The sequence below is a fragment of the Sinocyclocheilus grahami genome, unplaced genomic scaffold (genome assembly GCF_001515645.1).
Source record: "Sinocyclocheilus grahami isolate Dianchi unplaced genomic scaffold, SAMN03320097.WGS_v1.1 scaffold746.1, whole genome shotgun sequence".
Taxonomy (NCBI): Eukaryota; Metazoa; Chordata; class Actinopteri; order Cypriniformes; family Cyprinidae; genus Sinocyclocheilus; species Sinocyclocheilus grahami.
The window spans coordinates 229,715-252,513 of NW_015505925.1; the positions used below are offsets into that span (position 1 = coordinate 229,715).

Below are 22,799 nucleotides of genomic sequence, written 5' to 3' on the forward strand. Positions count from 1 at the left end.
ACAATCATTTTTTACAGTGTAGCTTTGCCCAGCCCAGACCACCTAGTATGTTCCAAAACACATTTTTGCCAAGAAGGAAGACTACCTAAACACCAAATGCAACATACAAAGGAATCTTCAAATATTATATATTAACTTGGATCTTAAAAAGAAGAGCGTTCTTTGAAGAACCAGAAGAAGTGACCCTGTAGACGTCAACATATTTCCTCTCAAGATGGCTGAGGCTTAATTCAGACTTTATAAAACACAATAGAACTTCAGACGGTATTAAAGAAAAAGACAGAGCAATCCGACGGCCAGATCTTACGGCCGCTCATTCTCACTTACAGACAGACACATCTGAGGCACGCTTTCATCGGGAAGAAATCCATCCATTCCTTCCCACATCATCAGACGCTGTTTTCTGAACCCGTCTCCTTCTCCCAGACTGCTCGGTTTCAATCCCATGGCCTTTATTTGGACGAACACAAATACTTCTGTTAGAAATACAGACATTCGGTGCGCTTCAAATACTAGAGATGAGAGCTGAATCACAAGTACGTTTACATGCACAATTTTTGGTTCAATCGGATTGAGTTCATTCCGATTGTTGAATCTGAATGTAGTGTTTACATGCTAAATAAAGTGATCGGGTTGATGTGCGTGCATTTATATGTCACAAGCTTCAAATCAGAATAGATTGGGGTTGTGCGCACACTGCACAAATATAGAGTTTCTCACTGTTTGCACATAATAACCACTCTCCTACAAGGTTTCTTTATTTGTTTTTAACAGCAGAATTAATATTTAACCATATTATGGATCATAATATGTGAAATATAGGCTATATGAATCCATTTATGGATAAATATACATATTAACCACTGTGCCCTGCTGCTCATATTTATCACGCAGTAAAAATGCCCTTCCCTGCGCCCAAAACGGGTTGCCTGTGGATGAGAATCCAAAACAAGCATTGGTGGGAGGTTGTCCTGCTCCACTTCACAGTTGCCGAGTGAAAGGAGAGTTTTATAATGACAGGACACGCATTTATACAACACTTTATTCAAAAGGAAGAGCCGTTCGTTCTAGCGCATCATGCGTCTTTACGCTATTTCTTTACGCGTCATTGCACATGCACAGTCCTTTCAGTTTCGGGGTTCAATCCGATCGAGTGTTTACATGCACTCTCAATCGTATTAGAAAAGGAATAAACCACCCCCTTCAATCCGATCGAAATTTCATTCCGATCGAGCTCAATCGGATCGATTAAGGTGTTTACATGAAGGCTTTTCAGTCCGATTGAGCCGTCAATCCGATTACAAACGGATTATTTGGTTGCATGTAAACGTAGTGATATCAGAGCTGCAAACGCTGTGACGGATCTGAACAGAATATTACACACCGGATGACATTTCTATAAGAAACGCTTCCTGACTGCACCGTTGGGATCATTTCTAAATGATTATATCATGTACAGAAGTCATCCTTTCATCTGAAAGCAGATGGATCATGGTGTGTTTCAAGCATTCAAAATAACGTTTCTCAAAGTAATTGGGCTGAGAGAGAAAATATGAGCCATATGAGTATTGTACTATGAAACTAACACAAAAATGACTAATTACTGAAATTAAACTGCAAAAACAGCTCATTTAGAATCTCAACAACATCCCATTTCATCATGTGACACTGAAGACTAGAGTAATGATGCTGAAAATACAGCTTTGCAACACAGGAATAAATCATATTTTACAATATATTCACATAGAAAACAGTTATTTGAAATTGTAATATTTCACAATATTACTGTATTTTTTGATTAAATTAATGCAGCCTTTGTGAGCATAGAAGAGAAAATATAAGTCCGTTTTCCTTAATGTTTTGAATTGAGAACTATCACTGCACTATAAAACTACCATGAAAATGTCCTCGCCACACCATTTATTGAAATTAAACTACAAAAACAACTAGTTTAGAATGTTGTGTACATCTTCCTATTCCAACAGGAAACAATCGGACACAGGAGAGAAAACTGGGTTCATCAAGCCATTTCAATACTTTAAATTCTGTTTATTTTCTGTGCTTTGCCACATCAGGAACATACATTTAAAACACTCAAACACAAACACACACACACACACACACCATGTATTCACCATTATGCACATACAGTACAATAAGACACACCTTTCTGAGTCCATCAACACCGACAGCACCAGCTTACCAAAACTAAACACCCATAAAAACCTTTTGTCTTTAAATACTCGACCTTCATCTGAGCGTGAAAACATATTCACTGGAGATCCAATGAAAAAACAAAAAACATGTCACCAGACAGCTTTGGTTTTCCACTTGATTAGAGAAATGCAGAGAGAAGCTGAACTGAACCGTAAGGCCCGTTTCACACGCAGAGAGTGTTTCTGCTGCAAATCTATACAAAAAAAGTGATTTCTGGGTTTATACATGGAGTACTACCTTTACTAATGGACAAAAATTATGAAATCATGAGTGAGCTATTACTTTTACTTTTTGTTTGTCAAGCAGCGTAGACATGCCGATTGATTTTGTACTTTATTCAATGTCTGCATGTTTAAAAACAGCACATGCATTTCCATTTTTTGGAAAAAACATAGCAAGTTTTACATGCAATTGAAGTAAATTGCCAAATAAACTGGACTGAATCCAGATGATTCAAAGAACAAGCCTGTTGTAAAAGGTCATGCTAATAAAAAGGTTCACAGATCATTTTCACCATATTTTCTGCTAAAGTTCAGTATGGCATTTTAAGATTAAGGAAAGGCACAGTACTCAAACTCTACTTGCCAAAACAAGTATGCACTGCTTATGTGTGAAACAGGCCTAAGAGCTCTAGAATGAAACTCCTAAGGCATGGGATCACGAAATGATAAAAAACGTATACCTTCAATGCAATGTAAATTGCTTTGGATAAGATGCATAAATGTAATCACATAACCAATCAGCACTCAACAACTGCACTTCTGGATCATCAAGGCCTGAAAACAACTACTGTAAGAGAACACACACACACACTCATAAACACTGAATACATTCACAATACAGGCCTTTATGAGGAAATCTCACGAAACCTGTGAAGAGCATGTTTCACCTCAAAATCAAAAGAAAAAAAGAACAAGAAACCATCCAGACACTACAGAAATGTTTTCAAGGAAATAACACGGTAAAGGAGTAGTTCACCCAAAAATGAAACATTTGCTGAAATTGTACTCACCCACAGGTCATCCGAGATGCAGATAAGTTTGTTTTTTCATCAGATTTGGAGAAATGTAGCATTGCATCAGTGTCTCAGCAATGGATGCTCTGCAGTGAATGGGTGCCGTCAGAATGAGAGTCCAAACAGCTGATAAAAACATCACAATAATCCACACCCCTCCAGTCCATCAATTAACATCTTGAGGAGCCACAAGCTGCGTGTTTGTAAGCAAATTTATTATCAAGACATTTTAACTTCAAACCATTGACTCCAGATAAAATAGAGTCCATGGCCTCGTGGGCAGCGCACTGACATGTAGCGGTTTTGCGCTTCAGGCGTCCCGAGTTCGAGTTCCGGCTCGTGGACCTTTCCCGATCCCACCCCCCTCTCTCTCACCCACTTCACTTCCTGTCGACCTACTGTCCTATCTAAATAAAAGGCATAAAACGCCAAATATAAATCTTTAAAAAAATAAATAAAAAAAGAGTGGTCTCATCTGAATCAGGTGAGAAAGATTTTGATGTGAGTGACAACAGGAGATGGACTTTTCCACTGGAGGAAGCGTTATTATGGATTATGTATTGTATTTTGGCCAGAAGTGACGGTTTAAAGTTAAAATGCCTTGACAGATTTGTTTTAAAATCTGAAGAAACAAACTCATCTACATCTTAAATTGCCTGAGGGTGAGTAAATTCTTTAGCAAATCTTAATTTTTGGGTGAAATATTCCTTGAACACCAATTGGTTAAAGATGTTTTTTCATTCAACATAATTTCTTAGTCTAGAGGTCATGTTCATATATAATTTTTTTTTTCGTAACACGTTAACTAATGTTAATTTATACTACTTAAAATGTCTTTATAAAGACATTTTAAGTAGTATAAATTAACATTAGTTGACGTATTATGAAAAAATTATTTTAACATATTAATTGTATACTCAAATCCTTGTTATCTACTATCCCCCACAGTTTTCTTCAGTGTTGATGATGCTTTGTTAATGGTTACTGACTGCAGTAATGTCCTCCGAAGAGAAATTCTCTTCAACTTAACTTGATGTGCACATGCAACGGATCTCAGTGAAGATGTGTTCCTCGGCAACCATACGCAGAAGTGAGGAGCCAATGACTCAAAACAGCATTTATCATCACCGCACAGCTCTAAACAAGGAGGGGGCAATACAAGCGCACGTTCAATATTTCTGCTAACCTATTCAAGGCCTTCAAAGGAATAAACATGTTTATTGCTGCACAAAGAATACGACCTATATGGATAAAATAACATGTGTGAGTGTCGCCATAGCAACTTTTGGAAACTTAATCACATCTGTGATGATCTGTAATATCCTAAGTAAAAATTTAATCAGAGCAAAGCGGGGAGTTATTGTGCTTAGATTGTAAATCATGTAAGTCCAAGCTTGTTGGAAACTCTGTGTTGTGAAATTTGGCATAAAAAAAGTAATTTACTTAGTCTCAGTGTTCAATCGTCTCTGAAATATTTAATAATTTAGCTCTCATTTTGCTGCTATTGTCCTTGAATGATCTTTAGCGATACCTCACAGTCTGTTTCTATACAGCATAAAAGATTACAGCAATGTCAGGGTCATGTGTTTGAGTCCCTGCTGATCAAATGTACAGTATACCTTGAATACAGTGTTCCCAACTGCATTGGGTAAAAGAATCATTCATCTCAAATAATGCAGAGTAACATCTGAACAGATCTCTCTCGGAAAGACTTATTTTTGTTGTTTATAACTTTATTATGATAGTCCAGTGTAGAGGAGACAGGAAGTGAAGTGGGAGAGAGATCAGGAAAGGTCCTTGAGCAGGGATTCAATCTCGGGACGACCGTTACGCAACGGCGCAATATATCAGCACGCAGCCCACAAGGCTATTGGCACCGATAGCAGAAGAGTTTCTTATATACGTTTTAGGGGTGTAAACTGGCCACTTCATCATGATACGATACGATATCGATTCTATATTATATACCTATTGCCGTCAGAATGAGAGTCCAAACAGCTGATAAAAACATCACAATAATCCACACCCCTCCAGTCCATCAATTAACATCTTGAGGAGCCACAAGCTGCGTGTTTGTAAGCAAATTTATTATTAAGACATTTTAACTTCAAACCATTGACTCCAGATAAAATAGAGTCCATGGCCTCGTGGGCAGCGCACTGACATGTAGCGGTTTTGCGCTTCAGGCGTCCCGAGTTCGAGTTCCGGCTCGTGGACCTTTCCCGATCCCACCCCCCTCTCTCTCACCCACTTCACTTCCTGTCGACCTACTGTCCTATCTAAATAAAAGGCATAAAACGCCAAATATAAATCTTTAAAAAAATAAATAAAAAAAGAGTGGTCTCATCTGAATCAGGTGAGAAAGATTTTGATGTGAGTGACAACAGGAGATGGACTTTTCCACTGGAGGAAGCGTTATTATGGATTATGGACCCGTATTTTGGCCATAAACAAGGGTTTGCTGATGGCACCCATTCACTGCAGAGGATTCATTGGTGAGTGATAGAATGCTACATTTCCCCAAATCTGTTCCAATACAGAAACAAACTCATCTAAATTTAGATCGCCTAAAGATGAGTCAATTTTCAGCAAATGTTCATTTTAGGGTCAACTATTCCTTTAATGGTCCTAAAATAGGCTTCATTTTTTTTTATGCAAATTTAATTATGCAAAGAGATTTTTTTCTCTTGATTTTGGGGTGAAATATAAAATATATCTTATATAAAATTTAGCTTTGACTGTTCACATTCATGTTTGTGAGTGTGAATAAGCGAAACTGAATCCAAGCACCTATAGTTTTACGAACACATTTATCTGCGTTCGATCAGCTTATTCAATTATTGACGTCAAGACCAGAGAAAAACCTGATTATTTCAAAATAAAATCAGGCCTCACTTATACAAAAAAAAATTTTTTTTGTGCATAAGAACGTATATATGACAATTCGGCCTCAGATTTGGTCCCCATCCATGCTGTAGTGTGAACACAGCTGCTTATAAGAGCCCTTATACAATCCAACTCTTTTTTTAGCTCTCTGTTTTACAAAGTACATAACGTCTTGTAATCAGAAGCATCTGTTCTTTTTATAATATGTGACAAGTACGTTCTGATACTTCTGCATACATTTCTACAAGATATCAATACTCAACCTAATCAGCGTTAAAACATCTCACGAGTTGTTTTGCATGAACAGAAGGCAATCATGTGGGCTGACCTGATCTATAGATACAGCCAGAAACACTGTTTACCATAGATATCCATTCATTTCTTTAGAGAAAAACAGGAGAAATAAATAACATTAAAATATGGCTATTTTTAGAAAGGAAAGCACCAAAAAAGTGTGGTTTTTGCACTTCAAATAAAGCAACAAAAAAAAAATCAGGACAGTTTTTTTTCAGTTAATTAAATATAAGAAGCTGAAATACAAGATATGTAATTTTTGTTTTATTTATATACTATTATAGTATTTATTTGTACTATTATAGTATTTACAGTTTTTATTTTTTATTTAAATTTTTGTTTTAATTTAAGTTTGTTATTTTAAATTAAATATTTAATGTTTTATTTAAATATTTAATGTTTTCTTTTAAATATTGAACTTTAGTGCTCAAACTTAGTTTATTTCAGTAAGCAGGCAAGACAACATTTCTAATTTTCGCTTAAGTTTTTCATCTAATATTTATACATTCTTTTTTTGTCGATTAAAACTTATGTTTTCGTTTTTTTAGTTAACAACAGCAACACTGAAGTGCTGCGAATACAAGCAATTCAGCAACAAGATGATAAAAGACGCATGTAAAATCACAGTTTTCTTCTGCAATGAGGTAATTTTCTGACATTCATTTATCATATTTATATTTAAAAATGCACAGTCTACTGCTGCATACGTCCAAAAGTGAGTCCACATGCATCTTGTTTATAAACTTCTCGCAATCATTGCTTGACTTTTTTCTTTTTCAAATGTCTGACAGAAATAATTGATTTTTTTTGCTTTATTTAAAGTGCATAGGACACAAATATTAAAATTTTTCCCCATAGAAATGAATAGATAACTACGATAGCAATCTTTCTCTACCCGGCTGTATCTATGGTGTTTCACGAGTGCAGCACCATCTGTTGTCCATCTTTGTGAAGCTGCAGCCTCTCTTTCTCCACCTGCAGGCGCTCTTTCTCAATCTGCAGTCTCCCCGACTCAAACTTGAAGAACTGCAGTCTCTCCTTCTCCAGCAGGAGGCGCTCTTTCTCTAACTTCAGCTTCTCCGCCTCCAGATCCACCACCATTGGCCAAGCCAGCTTCCTGTCCTTCTCTCCGTCCAGTGAGGACGACGAGGGGGCAGAGGATGATGTGGTGGGCGTGGCTACAGACGTTGAGGGGGCGGGGCTCTGCTGGAGGGGCGTGTTCTGTTGCAGCTGCAGTCGCAATCGTTCTCGCTCCACCTGCAGACGCTCCTTCTCCAGCTGCAGCCGCTCTCTCTCCACCTCACCCTGCCTCAACCGCTCCTTCTCCACCAGGAGGCGCTCTTTCTCCACCTGCAGCCGTTCGGACTCCACCTGTAAGCGGTGTTTCTCCAGGTCCAGTCTCTGCCTCTCCAGCGCCACCAGCAGACTTGTGTTCTCCAATCCAGCTACGCCCATCCCGGTCAAGCCCCCGACTCCGAGCCCCAGGTCTCGACCCGCCGCCGCACCCAACGTGGGCTTCGTGGAGCTCAGCACGCCGAATTCATCGATGTGAGCAAAGACCTCAGAAACGCGGCTCTCGCGGTCCATATCAGGGAGGATGGAGGGAAAACAGTCTTCATCGTCCTCACCACCTTCTCCAACCTCCGCCTCCAACTAGACAGACACAAAGTCAGCAACAAGTATGAGACCAAGCACACCTATGAGTAGATTTGTTGCGTCATAGCATGATTTTAGAAAAAAAAATTTAAGGTTAACTTGGATGAGTAGGTATTTCAATTTAAGTGGTATTTTCAGGGCATTTTAGCAAATACAATTAAGATAAACACTCCCCTGCACTGAAAAAAAATTATTAATTGAATTTACTACATTTTTTTAAGGTAAGTGGTTGCAATCAATTCATTTTAGCTACATTTAAATAAACAAATTTAGTTGACTTTCAACATTTAAAATATTTTTTAAATTAGATGTAGCTAAAATAAATTGTTTGCAACCACTTACCTTAAAAAAATTTAGTATAATTTTTTCAGTGTGTATCATATTTCCGGAATGATTTCCTATACTAGTTTCTTATTATTTGAGGCGCTGATTCCAAAAATAATGGCTGTTTGCACAAAACATGATGCATTTCGAAGCATTTTTGCTTTTAAAAAATGTTTGTAAGGTGAAGAAGTCTTGTATTTACTCTTAATCGGCAGAAAAATTGCCACAAAGACATGATTCCTGTCTTCCTCTAAGCCAGATTATAACTACTTGTTTAATTCTCAGCCTGTTTTCACATACAAGATATTATTTCACGCCCAATCCTGATTTTAGGGTTATAATTATAGCCAGTGCAGTGACTGAAGAAAATGCTAACTTAAACCTACTTTGTGGGTGTTTTATGGCATCCAAACAGCCACAGAAAATTACTGAATTTTTTATTTATTTATTTTATTTTATTTATTATTGTTTAATTTTTTTTTTTTTTAAAGTCTTCATTCTTATTTTGTAAAAAAAAGGAACAAATGTATTGATTTTTTTTTTAATGAGCTGTAAGATTTTTTTTGTTCTTCAAAGAAGTCTCTGCTGCTCACCAAGGCTGAATTTATTTGATGAAAAATACAATAACAACTGTAAAATTGTGAAATATTATTACCATTTTTAAAAAAAAAGTGTTTTCTATGTGAATATACTGTAAACTGTAATTTATTTCTGTGACGCGCAGCTGAATTTGCAGCATCATTACTCCAGTCTTCAGTGTCACATGATCTTCAGAAATCAGTATAATATACTGATCTGCTGCTCAAGAAACATTTCTGATTATTATCAGTGTTGAAAACACTTGAGCTGCTGTGTGGAAACTGTGATACATTTTATTTTTCAGGATTCACAGATGAATAAAAAAGTCAAAAGCACAGCATTTATTTGAAATAGAAATCTTTGGTAACATTTTAAATGTCTTTACTGTCACTTTTGATCAATTTAATGCATCCTTGCTGAATAAAAATGAATTTCTTTCAAACAAAAGACCACCATGTGTGAGGACTACTTCAACCAAAGCAGGAGACAATCTGATGAAAGTTGTCGGACAAATTTGAAAAGGTAGTTTCTGTGTCTAGTACATACTCTGTAGCTGCAGGCCTCATCGTCCTCAATTTTGACTCCTGGCGTGTGTGTGCCGGGCTCCCCGAGGTCCGTCAGGTCCTGCCAGTCGCACGACGAGTCTTTGGAAAACCCACTGAGGTCCAGCGACTGATCGCCGCCACCCAGAGACGCGTCATTATCGGGAGACGAAGATTCAAACTCCTGCTTCAATCCCGACGCCAACTCGGCCTGAAGCTGCTTTCGTTTCATCAATGCGCGCCAGTCCAGGTAGCGCCGCTTGACCTCGGCCGCCGTCCGCAGCTCCCCCTCGCCGAGAGCGTTCACACTGTCTGCCACCTCCTCCCACGCTCGCCGCTTCAGCTCGTTGATGGCCATGTTCTGCTGGCGGGAGAACAAAATCTCACGTCGCTTGTGGATCTCGCGGATCAGAGTCTGAGTTTCCTTCACGCTGTAGTTGCTCTTCCTCTTCCTCTTTAGGTGCTTCATCTGCAGGAAGTCCATGCTGGAGATGATCGGCTACTGAGAAGCGAATTCTGTCACTCCAGACACATCTCCAAGTTCATGCTGACACACGTTTTGTGTTTCTGTGAGCAGGAAAGTGTTGAGGTCATTCAGAGGTCAAACTGTCTCCTAAGCGCATGCAAAATGACAGCAGGATCAGACCATCTGGTCTCCTACAACAAAACAAACACACAGTTTTAGTTAGTTACACATAATAAGTTTATGTTAATAAATCTGACATATCTGTGCATTATTTCCCGTGAATAAAACCAGAAAGTTGCAATATATTGCATATAGATGACCCTGCAGCACAAAAGCAGTGTTAAGTCGCTGGGGGATATTTGTAGCAATAGCCAACAATACATTGTATGGGTCAAAATTATACATTTTTCTTTTATGCCAAAAATCATTAGGATATTAAGAAAAGATCGTGTTCCATGAAGATATTTTGTAAATTTCCTACTGTAAATATATTAAAACTTAATTTTTGATTAGTAATATGCATTGCTAAGAACTTCATTTGAACAACTTTAAAGCTGGTTTTCTCAAAATATATATATATATATATTTTTTTTTGCACCCTCAGATTCCAGATTTTCAAATAGTTGTATCTCGGCCAAATTTTGTCCTAAATCCTAACAAACCACACATCAATAGAAAGCATATTTATTCAGCTTTCAGATGTTGTATAATTCTCAATTTCAAAAATTTGACACTTATGACTGGTTTTGTGCTCCAGGGTCACATATTTATAAAAATATACATCAGCGTTCATAAGTTTGGGGTTGGTACGATTCTTTTAATGTTTCTGAAAGTCTGTTCTGCTCACCAAGTCTGCATTTATGTGATTTTTTTCTTAAATACAGTAAAAAAACCTAAATATTATAGCAATTTAAAATAGGTGTTTTATTTTTGAATATATATTTAAAATTTTAATTTATTCCGGTGATGCAAATCTGAATTTTCAGCAACATTACTCCAGCCTTTGGTGTCACATGATCCTTCCGAAATCATTCTAATGTGTTAGAACTACAAAGCAAAATAAATAAATAAATGTTATCAATTTAATGATCCATTAATTTGATTAATTTATGAAATCTTCTTATGATGTCTGAAGGAGATTCCATAATCACCATGCAGTACTTTATTACCATTTCACACTATAATACAGGGACTAACAGTACATATGGCGTTTTTTGTAGAAAAATATGGTTACAAGGAAATATTTTGTCCAGTATATCCATATACAGCATGATTATCAATATTACATCACACAGTGCGAATACTATCACTTATATCAAACATAAACACATCAGTGCGGCTGTGTTCAATTATAAACATGTCGCCAGAAAGCGCTGCAATATACTATCATGTTTTCCACACATATGGCTCTTTATATAACAAAAAATAAACGCCATAACACACACCACAAAAAAACCCCAAATGCGCTGCACACATCTGAATATTTGGGTTGAAGTGTTCTGGAACAGTGTTGTAAATACAACTTAACCACTGAGTTCTAGTCGTGTCCTCTTTTGGAAGACCAAACAAAGTAGTTTCGCTTTCACAACGAAAAACACAGCTCTTCACGACATGGCGGCGGCAACAACAATAAAGTTACGCCTTCTTTCTTTGCGTGAACATTTGGGCGGCGTTATGCAAATCTTCCCACATAGTGAGGTAGACATGTGGGGGCGTGTTAGAACGAGCTGTTTTAGGTAGGTGTGGTTAACTCTTAACTTTTATAAAGAATATCTCTTTGGATTTGAGACACTTTAGTCTTTGCAACTTTACAGATCTTCTTTATGCACCAAGAGCTTGTAACACTCCAAAGAGAAAGCAAAAATTTAAATCCCATCATATGACCCCTTTAATGACCCCTTTTGGGGGAAGTTGTGGCCTAATGGTTAGAGTCGGACTCGTAACCCAAAGGTTGTGGGTTTGAGTCTCGTACCGGCAGGGATTGTAGGTGGGGGGAGTGAATGTACGGCGCTCTCTTCCACCTTCAATACCACGACTGAGGTGCCCTTGAGCAAGACACCGAACCCCCAACTGTTCCCCGGGTGCCGCAGCAAAAAATGGCTGCCCACTGCTCCGGGTGTGTGTTCACTGCTGTGTGTGTGCACTTTGGATGGGTTAAATGCAGAGCACTAATTCCTAGTATGGGTCACCATACTTGACCACATGTCGCTTCACTTCACTTAATATAATTTTTTTGTTAATATTTCACTTTGCACAACTTTGCTGCAAACTCCTTGATACAAGTACAAGCTCACTAAAGATGACTAAAATTAAAATGATCGATAGATTTTAGGGATGCACCGATATGAAAATTTTGGCCGATACCGATAACCAATTATTCTTTATATTTGTTACACACATCTAGCAGCATATCACAGCGGGAGAGATATTGTGCTGGATGAAACTGTTCCAGTTCTGATCCTTGTTTCCATGGCGATGTGATCTCATCACTTCAGCATGACTCAGTTATGCCAGTCTGTGGTCATTTGAGGACTCTCATAAACACACACACACCTAACTGTCCAAACCTCACCTGGCAAGAACACTGCATACATTTTTATATTTTTAGTTAGAAAATAGCATTATTTGCCTTGTTTATGAATCATTTGACCTTTGAGGATGTCTACAGAATATCTTACAGTAGTTAAATTATTTTTAACATTTTTTAGTTTTATAACAAAGCAGATTTTGTTTTGTATTTTAAAAAGAAATAAATGTGTCGCAAAAATAACGATATACGAATACGAAAATTTCGTATACGAAAATATATCAGAGTATTACACTGATTTTACCAAAGTAAAATGTTTTATGTTAATGACGTATGTATAATGTTTAATGTGAAAGAAATTACACTAATTACATACAGAATTTTATATATATATATATATATATATATATATATATATAAAAAATAGTTAAATTATTTGTAACATTTTTTAGTTTTATAACAAAGCAGATTTTGTTTTGTATTTTAAAAAGAAATAAATGTGTCGCAAAAATAACGATATACGAATACGAAAATTTCGTATACGAAAATATATCAGAGTATTACACTGATTTTACCAAAGTAAAATGTTTTATGTTAATGACGTATGTATAATGTTTAATGTGAAAGAAATTACACTAATTACATACAGAATTTTATATATATATATATATATATATATATATATAAATTAAAAATTGATGTTCATGAAATATTACATTAATAGTTATTTTTTACAATGAATTAATTTTGTGAATATTTTGTGTTTTTCGTAACATTAATATATAATAATATCTAATTAAAAATACTTGAATTATTAATAATACTGTTTAAGAAATTATTACATTATCTTAATTACTTAAAAAATTTTAAAATAAGAAATACATTAAGAACTAAATAAAATTACTGGTGTTTGCACAATTTGCCACCAGTCTCAAAAGTGAGGTTTTGTCAGATTTAGCCCATGTAGCGAAGTAAACATTACTTTGTACACTGTTTTTCCTTGCATACTGCATACTGGTTTCATATACTATTTTAGTATTCCATATAGACACTGTAAATTATTTAGGCAGTTCATTCTGGATATATCCAGAGGTTTGATTAACTCTGATTGGTCTGTTTTTCTGTCCGTCGAGGCGCTGAAGGAGAGCTTCATCAAAGCGATTGGCACAGGGCTGGGCTTCGATCTGCAGAGGGTGGAGTTTCACATCTCGCCCAATCAGACGCGAGAGGGGCAAGTGTACCGGCAGACACAGATGTACCTGGACAATGAAGTAGAGGACTGGACATTTGAGGTGTGTCTTATATACCAGCATGACTAACTATTCATTCAGCCCATGAGACAGCCAGATGTGTGTGTGTGTGTGTGTTTCTCATGGTCTCTGTCAGAGCGTGTGAACGTGACAGATCACAGACACTTCTCGCTTCCTAGATAGAGCTCACATTCTTCATTCCTCTGGACTTTTCATCTGGCAACTGAGGGAAAAAAAGTTATTCTGCATATTCAATAGCAGAAACCAAAAAACTGGGAAAAAACGTCCGGATTGTGACATGTAGAGAAGGAACGGCTAGAAAGAAAGTCTGAAATCTGCATTTGTATCTGAAAAAAAGTCAGAACTGTGATTAAAAAAATTGCAATTATCTTTTTTATTCATTGGCGGAAACAGGCTTCCATTATTTATATGTGTAGGCATATATTTAATAAAAAAACAAAAAACATTTTATATATGCACATATATATTTAAATGGAACATTTTTATAATTATCTATCTGTCTATGTATTTATCTATCTATCTCTCTCACTATATATATATATATACACCCACACACACATACACTCACAAAAGGTTGTAAAAATCCTAAAAATTACTTTGAATTAAGTCATTTTAATTAATACTATTAATTGAATATTTTTAGTATATATGGAAGCCTGTTTCCACCACAGAATAAAAATAAAATGCATATTTTAATATATCACCCAGACCTCATATGATAGCCCTATAAAATGGTTATTGTTCAATAAATGTTCAGCTTATTATTTATATATATATATATATATATATTTTTTAAGAAAAATATTTCTACCAGTTCTTATAAGTAGAAATACCCGTTTTTGGCTTGACGTGAAGCATATTGGTGATGTTTAATGTTCAATAAATTATTACATGAAGTAATAGTAATTTTTTAGATTTCTTTTTATTAATATTTTTTAGATAATTTTTTTTTTTACTATTTTGTAAAAGTATATATATATATGAATGAGAGAGAGAGTGTGTGAGTATTTTTATAGTATTATAATTAAATATGAAAACGACTCATAATTGACTTTTTTTTCTGTTTTTCAGGAGAGCTTATTGGACAAAGATCATCACGTCGCTGTGGCGCTGGGAAAACCAGATATCAGCACATCTGAAGTGAGTTTAACGATTTTCACGCGATTTTAGAGGACAAGACAGTTCATGACGTCATACTACTTTGTATTGTAGGAGGACGGTGGGACTGTTTGTGAAGCTCCGCCCCTTTCGTTCACACTGTTGAGTTTCAGTGATCTTATGTCTAAAGCCACGCCCCTTCTAGAGGAAGACCCCGCCTACTGGGAGAGATTTCAGAGCAAAAAGGAAGCACCTGTTAGACAAAACGGCAGTGAATAAATTGCATGTTTATATGGATACTGGGGTCTTTTTTTTTAACTCTGCATCTTTGAAGATACTTCAACTTTATTACTTATAACATCATTATTTCCACAGTGGCAATGGATGTTCATAAAAGTCAACTTCACGTTTTTTTTATCGTTTAACCATTTTTTTCAGTCATCGATATCAGCAAACTGATTTGTTTAGGAAGGCACACACCAGCTATTGATGAAGTTTGTGCAGCTGTTTTCCCTCCAAAATGATGTCACTTCCTGGAGGATGATGTCATCAAGGAACTGGCTTCAGTTAGTTAATGGGATATAAATCGTGAGTTTTATTATCCAGTATGACACATCTGATGGGAACATGAAAATGCACTGCATAGGAATGACCCGTTTATGTAAGAGATGAGTTTATTTTCCCAACCTACACCTCCTAAAGTCTCTCTCTCTCGTTCTCTCCATCTGCCACTGTCTATTTTTATCAGCAGACATTCAGCAGGCCATTAGCTCGGTGTGTTGGGAAGGTCCTGCTTTTAACAAATCGCTGCTGTTCGGACGCAGGTATGCATTTCCGCTCTTGTGTCCTTAATTTATTTGCGCAGTAAAGTCCCGCCCCTGGCGCTGATTGACAGGAGCTGCAGCCACACAGCTTGTGAGTTACTGAGCCTGTCGTCTGGAGGTTAAAAGAGCAAAGTCTATTACAGCAAAGCAGAACGGTCGAGGATGAACTCATCGGAAACACAGATGGGATCCTATTCAGATTAAACTCTGTACCCACATGTAATTACATTTTTTCTAAAGTAGGAAAATAGAGACTAAGCAGATTGTTGAGTGATGTACATTTCAAATTGAAATTTTCATATAAATGAGTTTTCATGATGCAATTTAATAATGCACCATCCAATTAAAGTCTTGTTTTGGTTGCGCATGATTTGCATTTTCTTAAAGATGTCTATAAACCAGACAGGAAAAAGGTTTAATATGATATAAAATGATGCAAAATTAAGCATATTATTGGTCATTTTTAATGTTAAAAAAAAAATTTCAATTTATTATTTAACATTGTATTACTAATAATTATATTTGTGATTTTCATTTTTTTGAAGTAGAAATACCTGTGTTTTTGGCTTGACGTGACACATATTGTCAATGTTTAATTGTTGACAGATTGTTACGTTAATAGTAATTTTTAGAATTTATTTTTATTAATCAATAATTGTTTATTTGACCTTTTTTAGAAATAGAAATACCTGTTGTTGTTTTTGTTTTGACTTGATGTGAAGCATATTGACAATGTTTAATGTTCAACAAATTATACATTTAATAGTAATTTTTAGGATTTCTTTATTAATTATATTTTTAAAAAGAAAAATGTTTACCATTTTTTAGCTCGATATGAAGCATATTCTGATGTTTAATAAATCATTACATCAATTACTAGTCATTTTTAGGATTTCTAATTATAAATAAATTAGTAGCATAAACTGGTATTTGAATTGAATTTCTGTGTTTTTTGCCTTGACAAAGTATATTGGTGATGTTTAATGTTCGATAAATGATTACATCAATTAGATCAGATTTTGATGCCAGAACTATCCATTTAATAATAAAATGCAGCCTGAAATATTGCACAAATACAGGGCTTTATATTCTCCTGAAATCTAGAGCATCAGCCAAACGCTTCATAAATCACACGCTCATAAAAACGGGAGAGCGAGCGAGAGCTGCATTAAAGAGAACAGCTCTCCTCCTCTGAGAGTATTTCTGTTAAAGATTTATCATCGAGTCCGGAGTAAATCAGGATCAAGTGAGAGAGATGCACAAGTTTGTGTGTGTCTGTTTTCTGTCTGTTTGACGGAAAGTATTTCCAAGGTCAAAGGTTAAAACAACAGTATCGCCGTCCCATGAGAACGAAACTCTGAAGGGGTTTGTTCTCTTCAGAAGGTCACAAGACAAAAGAGCAACTACAGTCTGTGTGGTTTACTGGCTCACTCAACAGTGAACGTGTTCTGAAACTACGCATGATTTCTGTTTGGTTTTGGTCGTTGTGGACTCAGGTGCTCTGCCGTCACACACACAAGCTTCACTGTCCAAACTCTTCTCCCGGACGACTTCAGTCCATCCGCCAGTTTCCTGATTTACGGTGTTAATCACTATCACTGTGATTTTCTCCTACAGCCGTGATGAAGGCCCTGCGGGAGCCAAAGTGGAGCTCAGACTCGCAGTGGCCACAGATGCCTTGCAGAAACACACAAGCATGCGAAACTGCAAAACATGTACAGCACAGATGGTTCAGAAGAGAAGAGGGAATACTGGATGGATGGACGGACGGACAAAGATTTGATTGGATATGAATGGCTGTGATTGGTTCATGCAATAAATCCTGCCTCGTGTTTGTGCACATTCGCGAATCAGTCTGAATGAACAATATCATGGTGTTAATGGGAAGACTAATTAAAAAAAAAAAAAGAAAGTAAACAACTCACACACTTAGATATAACCACTTGGTTACATCAAAATAAGATTTAAAATGTCATGAAAACAAGATCTGTGGGAGCATATGGGTGTAGAAAATGCAGAGGATGTGGGGGTCGTGCCCCCCTTTTTTAGTAAAATGTAAATTTGCCCCCCACACTTTTTTGGGCAAGTGTTTTCACATAGAAATTTCCAAGGGCCGGGGTGAATAAATTGTTTTCTGAAGTCCACAGTCAACGCAGCCATCTACCAGGAAAGTTTAGAGCACTTCATGCTTCCTTCTGCTGACCAGCTTTTTGAAGATGCTGATTTCATTTCCAGCAGGATTTGGCACCTGCCCACACTGCCAAAAGCTGGTTCAATAACCATGGTGTTACTGTGTTTGATTGACCTGCAAACTCGCCTGACCTGAACCCCATAGAGAATTTATGGGGTATTGTCAAGAGGAAGATGAGAGACACCAGACCCAACAATGCAGATGACCTGAAGGCCACTATCAAAGAAACCTGGGCTTCCATACCCCCTCAGCAGTGCCACAAACTGATCACCTCCATGCCACGCCGAATTGAGGCAGTAATTAAAGCAAAAGGAGCCCCTACCAAGTATTGAGTACATGTACAGTAAATGAACATACTTTCCAGAAGGCCAACAATTCACTAAAAATGTTTTTTTTTATTGGTCTTATTAAGTATTCTAATTAGTTGAGATAGTGAATTGGTGGGTTTTTGTTAAATATGAGCCAAAATCATCACAATTAAAAGAACCAAAGACTTAAACTACTTCAGTCTGTGTGCATTGAATTGATTTAATACACGAGTTTCACAATTTGAGTTGAATTACCGAAAAAAAGTAACTTTTCCACGACATTCTAATTTATTGAGATGCACCTGTATAAGCTGATTACAAAGCAGAAACGTTTTGACTGATGAAACGTGAAAACAACACACGATTGCTACAATATATGGTTTCTATGTTTAAATACTAACTTCATGAGATTCATACTTTGCTTTAATAAACAGAATATTGATTACATCGTTACTGTAAAAATACGTACACACAAGCGCAGATGTGGTGTTTACAACTTACCTTAATTCGCCTCGGTAAAAATGGATAAACTTTGTTTTTAATAACCTCCTCCTTTTTTTCTCTAATAGATGCCTGCTGTATGTATGCTGCAGCTCCTCAAACATTGAACAAAACAAGTAAAACCTTTTTTTTTTTAATTACTTTCCAAATTTAGAAATAATTTTCCTTCAAGTAGTGTTCTCACACTACTTAAATGAAGGAAAATTATTTCTAAATTTGGAAAGTAATTTTAAAAAAAAACGCAACGATGCTCTAAATGTGTTGGCATAGCACGTGATACTTCCGGTTTCCTTCTCCGCCTGTCCTATGAAGGCCGTCTCGTTTAATTCTAGGTTGAGGACACTTCGTATATGCATCCTACAGAGGATGCGACCTCCGGAGGGTGCAGCCTTCTAAATGAGACACAGCCTATGACACACACTCTCCCCTGTTACCACGGCAACCATCCCAGCACAGCCAGCTTTGCCATGGCAACAAGAACACGTGTGATACAGGCAGTCATCCGAGTTAATCTAATCACCATCACTGTCTGAGCAGAGTGAGAGAGAGAGAGAGAAAAAAATCAGCATCTGGATTATGATGTTTCTGAAACGGCCCATCAGAGACTGATCACGCTCAGGACAGACCCCAGTCATGTGACCCGCGTCCCAAATCACAGCTGTGCAGCTGTTTAGTCACTAGTGTTTATAGAGTGAACAGCACAGGTCACATCTGATGAATCAGTCTCCTCAGGTATATGACCTAGAAAATTCATAATTAATACACTTTTTGCATCCACCGACTCAGACGTGTGGCATTATACAAGCTTCTATTCTATTCTATTCTATTCTATTCTTAGGTTTGGAAATGTGGTGGCAGCTTTGGTCTCACATACATTTGTACAATTGAAAAACGTCACATGGTGGGAGTTATAAAAGATTTCCCAGAGTTCAGTGGGAGCGCCCACATGCAAATCTGTGACGTGCTGCAATGTGACCAATAGCAGAGCTGATAGAAGATTTCAGTGACATCACAATAACAGAAGACATCACCACATAAAAAGACTCTGACTCATTGTGCATGTTCACATCCAGAAAAATACATAACAGCCAGACTGTGTGTGTGTTTACCTGTTCAGGCTTTTTTGAAACGTCACATTGAAACCAGTGTTGCATCCCTGTATAGTAAATTTCACATCGTCACTATGTGCAGCGTCACCGTGGAGATGAAGAACATTGTAGGTTCAAGCAGAATGTCCCACATTCACACAATCGAAGGGCAAAAGAAGAGAAAAGGAATGTTTCAGGCCAAAAAAGGCAGTAACAGAATAAAATAATGAAATTTTGCATTTAAGTTCTATTTTAAATCAGCATAAAGAATGTAAAAAAAATAGATTTGCATACAAAGAAATGCTAAACATTTTATTAAGAAATTTATATTTGTATTCAGCAAGGATGCATTAAATCGATCAAAAGTGACAGTAAAGACATTTGATGTTACAAAAGATTTCTATTTAAAAAAAATGCTATTTTTTAACGTTTTATTCATCAAATAACGCTAAAAATGTATCATGATTTCCACAAAAAATATTGGGCAGCACAACTGTTAATAACCAGAAATGTTTCTTGAGCAGCAGATCAGCATATTAGAATGATTTCTGAAGATCATGTGACACTGAAGACTGGAGTAATGATGCTGAAAATACAGCTGCGCATCACAGAAATAAATTACAGTTTAACATATAATCACATAGAAAAGAGTTAGTTTAAACGGTAATAATATTTCACATTTTTACAGCATTTTTGATTTAATAAATGCAGCGTTAGTCAGCTGAAGCGATGTCTTCGGAAAAAAAATCTCACCCTAAAATTGATCAGTAGTAGTACATGTCAGTTTACACAAAATGTAAGTTTAATTCTTTAAAGTATACATTTACATGATCCAAAATATGAAAAACTGCAAATAACAGCGGATTAAAAAGTCGAAGAGGTTTGAGCTGAATTCATTGCAGAAGAAGTGTGTAAAGCAGGTAATGACAGCACTGAGATGTGTTTACGTGTGTCTGTGTGTCCTTATATTACCTTGCCATCAAAAGAATAATTGGACACATCAACAGAGCTGCTGCAGTGTTTTCCCTCAGGTAATACAGTATAATGTGTGTATGCGTTTCTCAAAGGATCATGCCCAGCAGCACAAAGAAGAACAGCACAATGTCTGTTAATAAAAGCACTCTCAAAGAGCAAAGATGATAATTTTTTTATCAAGCAGGCCTTAATGATTAAATAATCATGACATGAGCAGGTCTAATGTCCATTACACTGGAGACAAACACTAAAACACACTCACTGCAGTGAAATGAGTGCATGTCAGGGTTTAAGTGTTGTACGTTTTGTGTCAGATAGAATTTCTTTCTTTTTTTTTTTTGTTGCAAATGACCAACAATATTCTTTCAAAAAGGAATGGTTTACTCAAACATGAAAATTTTTTGAAAATGTGCTCACTTCGGAGCGCGGATCAATTGATTCAGATCGGAACTTAAGCGCGGGTTCGGAAATCAATTCACGAATTGAATGATTCGATCCACGCTCCAAAGTCTCTCTAAAATGATGGTTGCGAATCATTCGATTCAGATCGGAACTTCGGAGCAGGTTCATGAATCATTCGATTCAGATCGGGACTTCGGAGCGGGTTCATGAATCATTCAATTCAGATCGGGACTTCGGAGCCAGTTCATGAATCATTCGATTCAGAGCGGGACTTCGGAGCGGGTTCATGAATCATTCAGTTCAGATCGGAACGGAACGGGTTCATGAATAATTCATTTCAAATCGGAACTTCGGAGTGGGTTCATGAATCATTTGATTCAGATCGGGACTTCGGAGCGGGTTCATGAATCATTTGATTCAGATCGGGACTTCGGAGCGGGTTCATGAATCATTCAATTCAGATCGGGACTTCGGAGCGGGTTCATGAATCATTCAATTCAGATCGGGACTTCGGAGCAGGTTCATGAATCATTTGATTCAGATCAGAACTTCGGAGCGCAGAGCACGATCGGCATGTTGGCAACCACGTTTTAAAAAATATTATGTATAAACTTATATTTTGTCAAGAAGCGACAATTTAAACCTGCAGCTTTTCACTTCTCCAGATGTTAACTGATGAACTGGAGAGGAGTGGATTATTGTGATGTTTTTATCAGCTGTTTGGACTCTCATTCTGACGGCACCCATTCACTGCAGAGCATCCATTGCTGAGCAAGTGATGTTATGCTACATTTCTCCAAATATGTAGAAGAAACACTCATCTACGAACGGCCCGAGGCCGGGTGAGCACAGAGCAAATGTTCATTTTTGGTTGAACTACTCCTTTAAGACTGTTCATTTACACAAACAGAGAAATTCTGTGGTTTTGCTGTTCAGTACAGCAGACTGTGAAGCGCTTTGTTTACAGGTCACTATCACCTATTCCCACACTGTCATTGACACGTATTGTCAGTCTCTCAGTGGACACTCCAGCGCCTCCCTCACCTTTTAGCACCATTTTGTTTCCTCTTCGGCTCAAGATGCGCGTCGATAATAGAAAAAGAGGTAGCCAATAGAGAAAGAGAGAGAGCGAGCGAGGTGTGGTAAACATAGGTTGTTTAAGAGCTGGTGTCTTAAGGACGCATCCGAGAGGCTCTTATGTGGGCCAGCTCAGAGGAAAATGTCGCATTTCTGACAGGAAGCTGTTAATCCAGTAATTCGGAGCTGCTCTGATCTTTCTCAGGGATGAAAATAGTTCAGTCAGAATTGGGAGCAGCGCATGTGAAGGTTTTGTTCGTGTATTCTGACACTCTGACCGAAGAGTTTTATTGCTTCAGCTGGAGGAAAAATACTCTTTCCCATGAGAGTTTCGACAGAGGATCATCATGGGAAAATGAGAGAATGGGGTTTTGTATATATATGTAGAGACATTTAAATAATATTTCAGTTCCCATGTGTTACTAGTACACTGTAAATGTATACATTAATTAATAATATCAATAATGTATTTATAATTACTTATAATAAAATAAATCAAATTGATAGTAAAAAGAAAACACAGCTGCGGTGGTTGCCAGATCTTTACCGTGAAAATAG

The 22,799-nt window shown here is 36.9% G+C and overlaps 2 protein-coding genes across 2 annotated transcripts; one reads left to right on the top strand and one right to left on the bottom strand.

Moving 5' to 3' along the window:
* Window positions 1-6,936: 6,936 nt before the first annotated feature.
* On the bottom strand, window positions 6,937-10,165 carry LOC107560841 (myb/SANT-like DNA-binding domain-containing protein 4). Its single transcript, XM_016245108.1, has 2 exons — window positions 9,518-10,165; window positions 6,937-8,065 (listed from the first exon to the last, which is right to left on the bottom strand). The coding sequence occupies exons 1-2, from the start codon at window positions 9,995-9,997 to the stop codon at window positions 7,328-7,330; spliced, it is 1,218 nt and encodes a 405-aa protein (XP_016100594.1). The 5' UTR covers window positions 9,998-10,165; the 3' UTR covers window positions 6,937-7,327.
* LOC107560833 (L-aminoadipate-semialdehyde dehydrogenase-phosphopantetheinyl transferase-like) lies at window positions 10,142-16,054 on the top strand. The gene is made up of 5 exons (XM_016245101.1): window positions 10,142-10,165; window positions 13,640-13,798; window positions 14,849-14,917; window positions 14,990-15,463; window positions 15,627-16,054. The coding sequence occupies exons 1-4, from the start codon at window positions 10,142-10,144 to the stop codon at window positions 15,152-15,154; spliced, it is 417 nt and encodes a 138-aa protein (XP_016100587.1). The 3' UTR covers window positions 15,155-15,463; window positions 15,627-16,054.
* The last annotated feature ends 6,745 nt before the right edge of the window (window positions 16,055-22,799 follow it).

Bases quoted from the DNA above. Each gene is read 5' to 3' on its own strand.
- LOC107560841 (XM_016245108.1), bottom strand. From the start codon at position 9,997: ATGGACTTCCTGCAGATGAAGCACCTAAAGAGGAAGAGGAAGAGCAAC. The intron at 8,066-9,517 runs GTATGTACTAGA...GTGTCTGTCTAG, and splicing joins ATGAGGCCTGCAGCTACAGA to TTGGAGGCGGAGGTTGGAGA.
- LOC107560833 (XM_016245101.1), top strand. From the start codon at position 10,142: ATGACAGCAGGATCAGACCATCTG. The intron at 10,166-13,639 runs GTCTCCTACAAC...CTGTCCGTCGAG, and splicing joins CAGCAGGATCAGACCATCTG to GCGCTGAAGGAGAGCTTCAT. The intron at 14,918-14,989 runs GTGAGTTTAACG...TTTGTATTGTAG, and splicing joins CAGATATCAGCACATCTGAA to GAGGACGGTGGGACTGTTTG.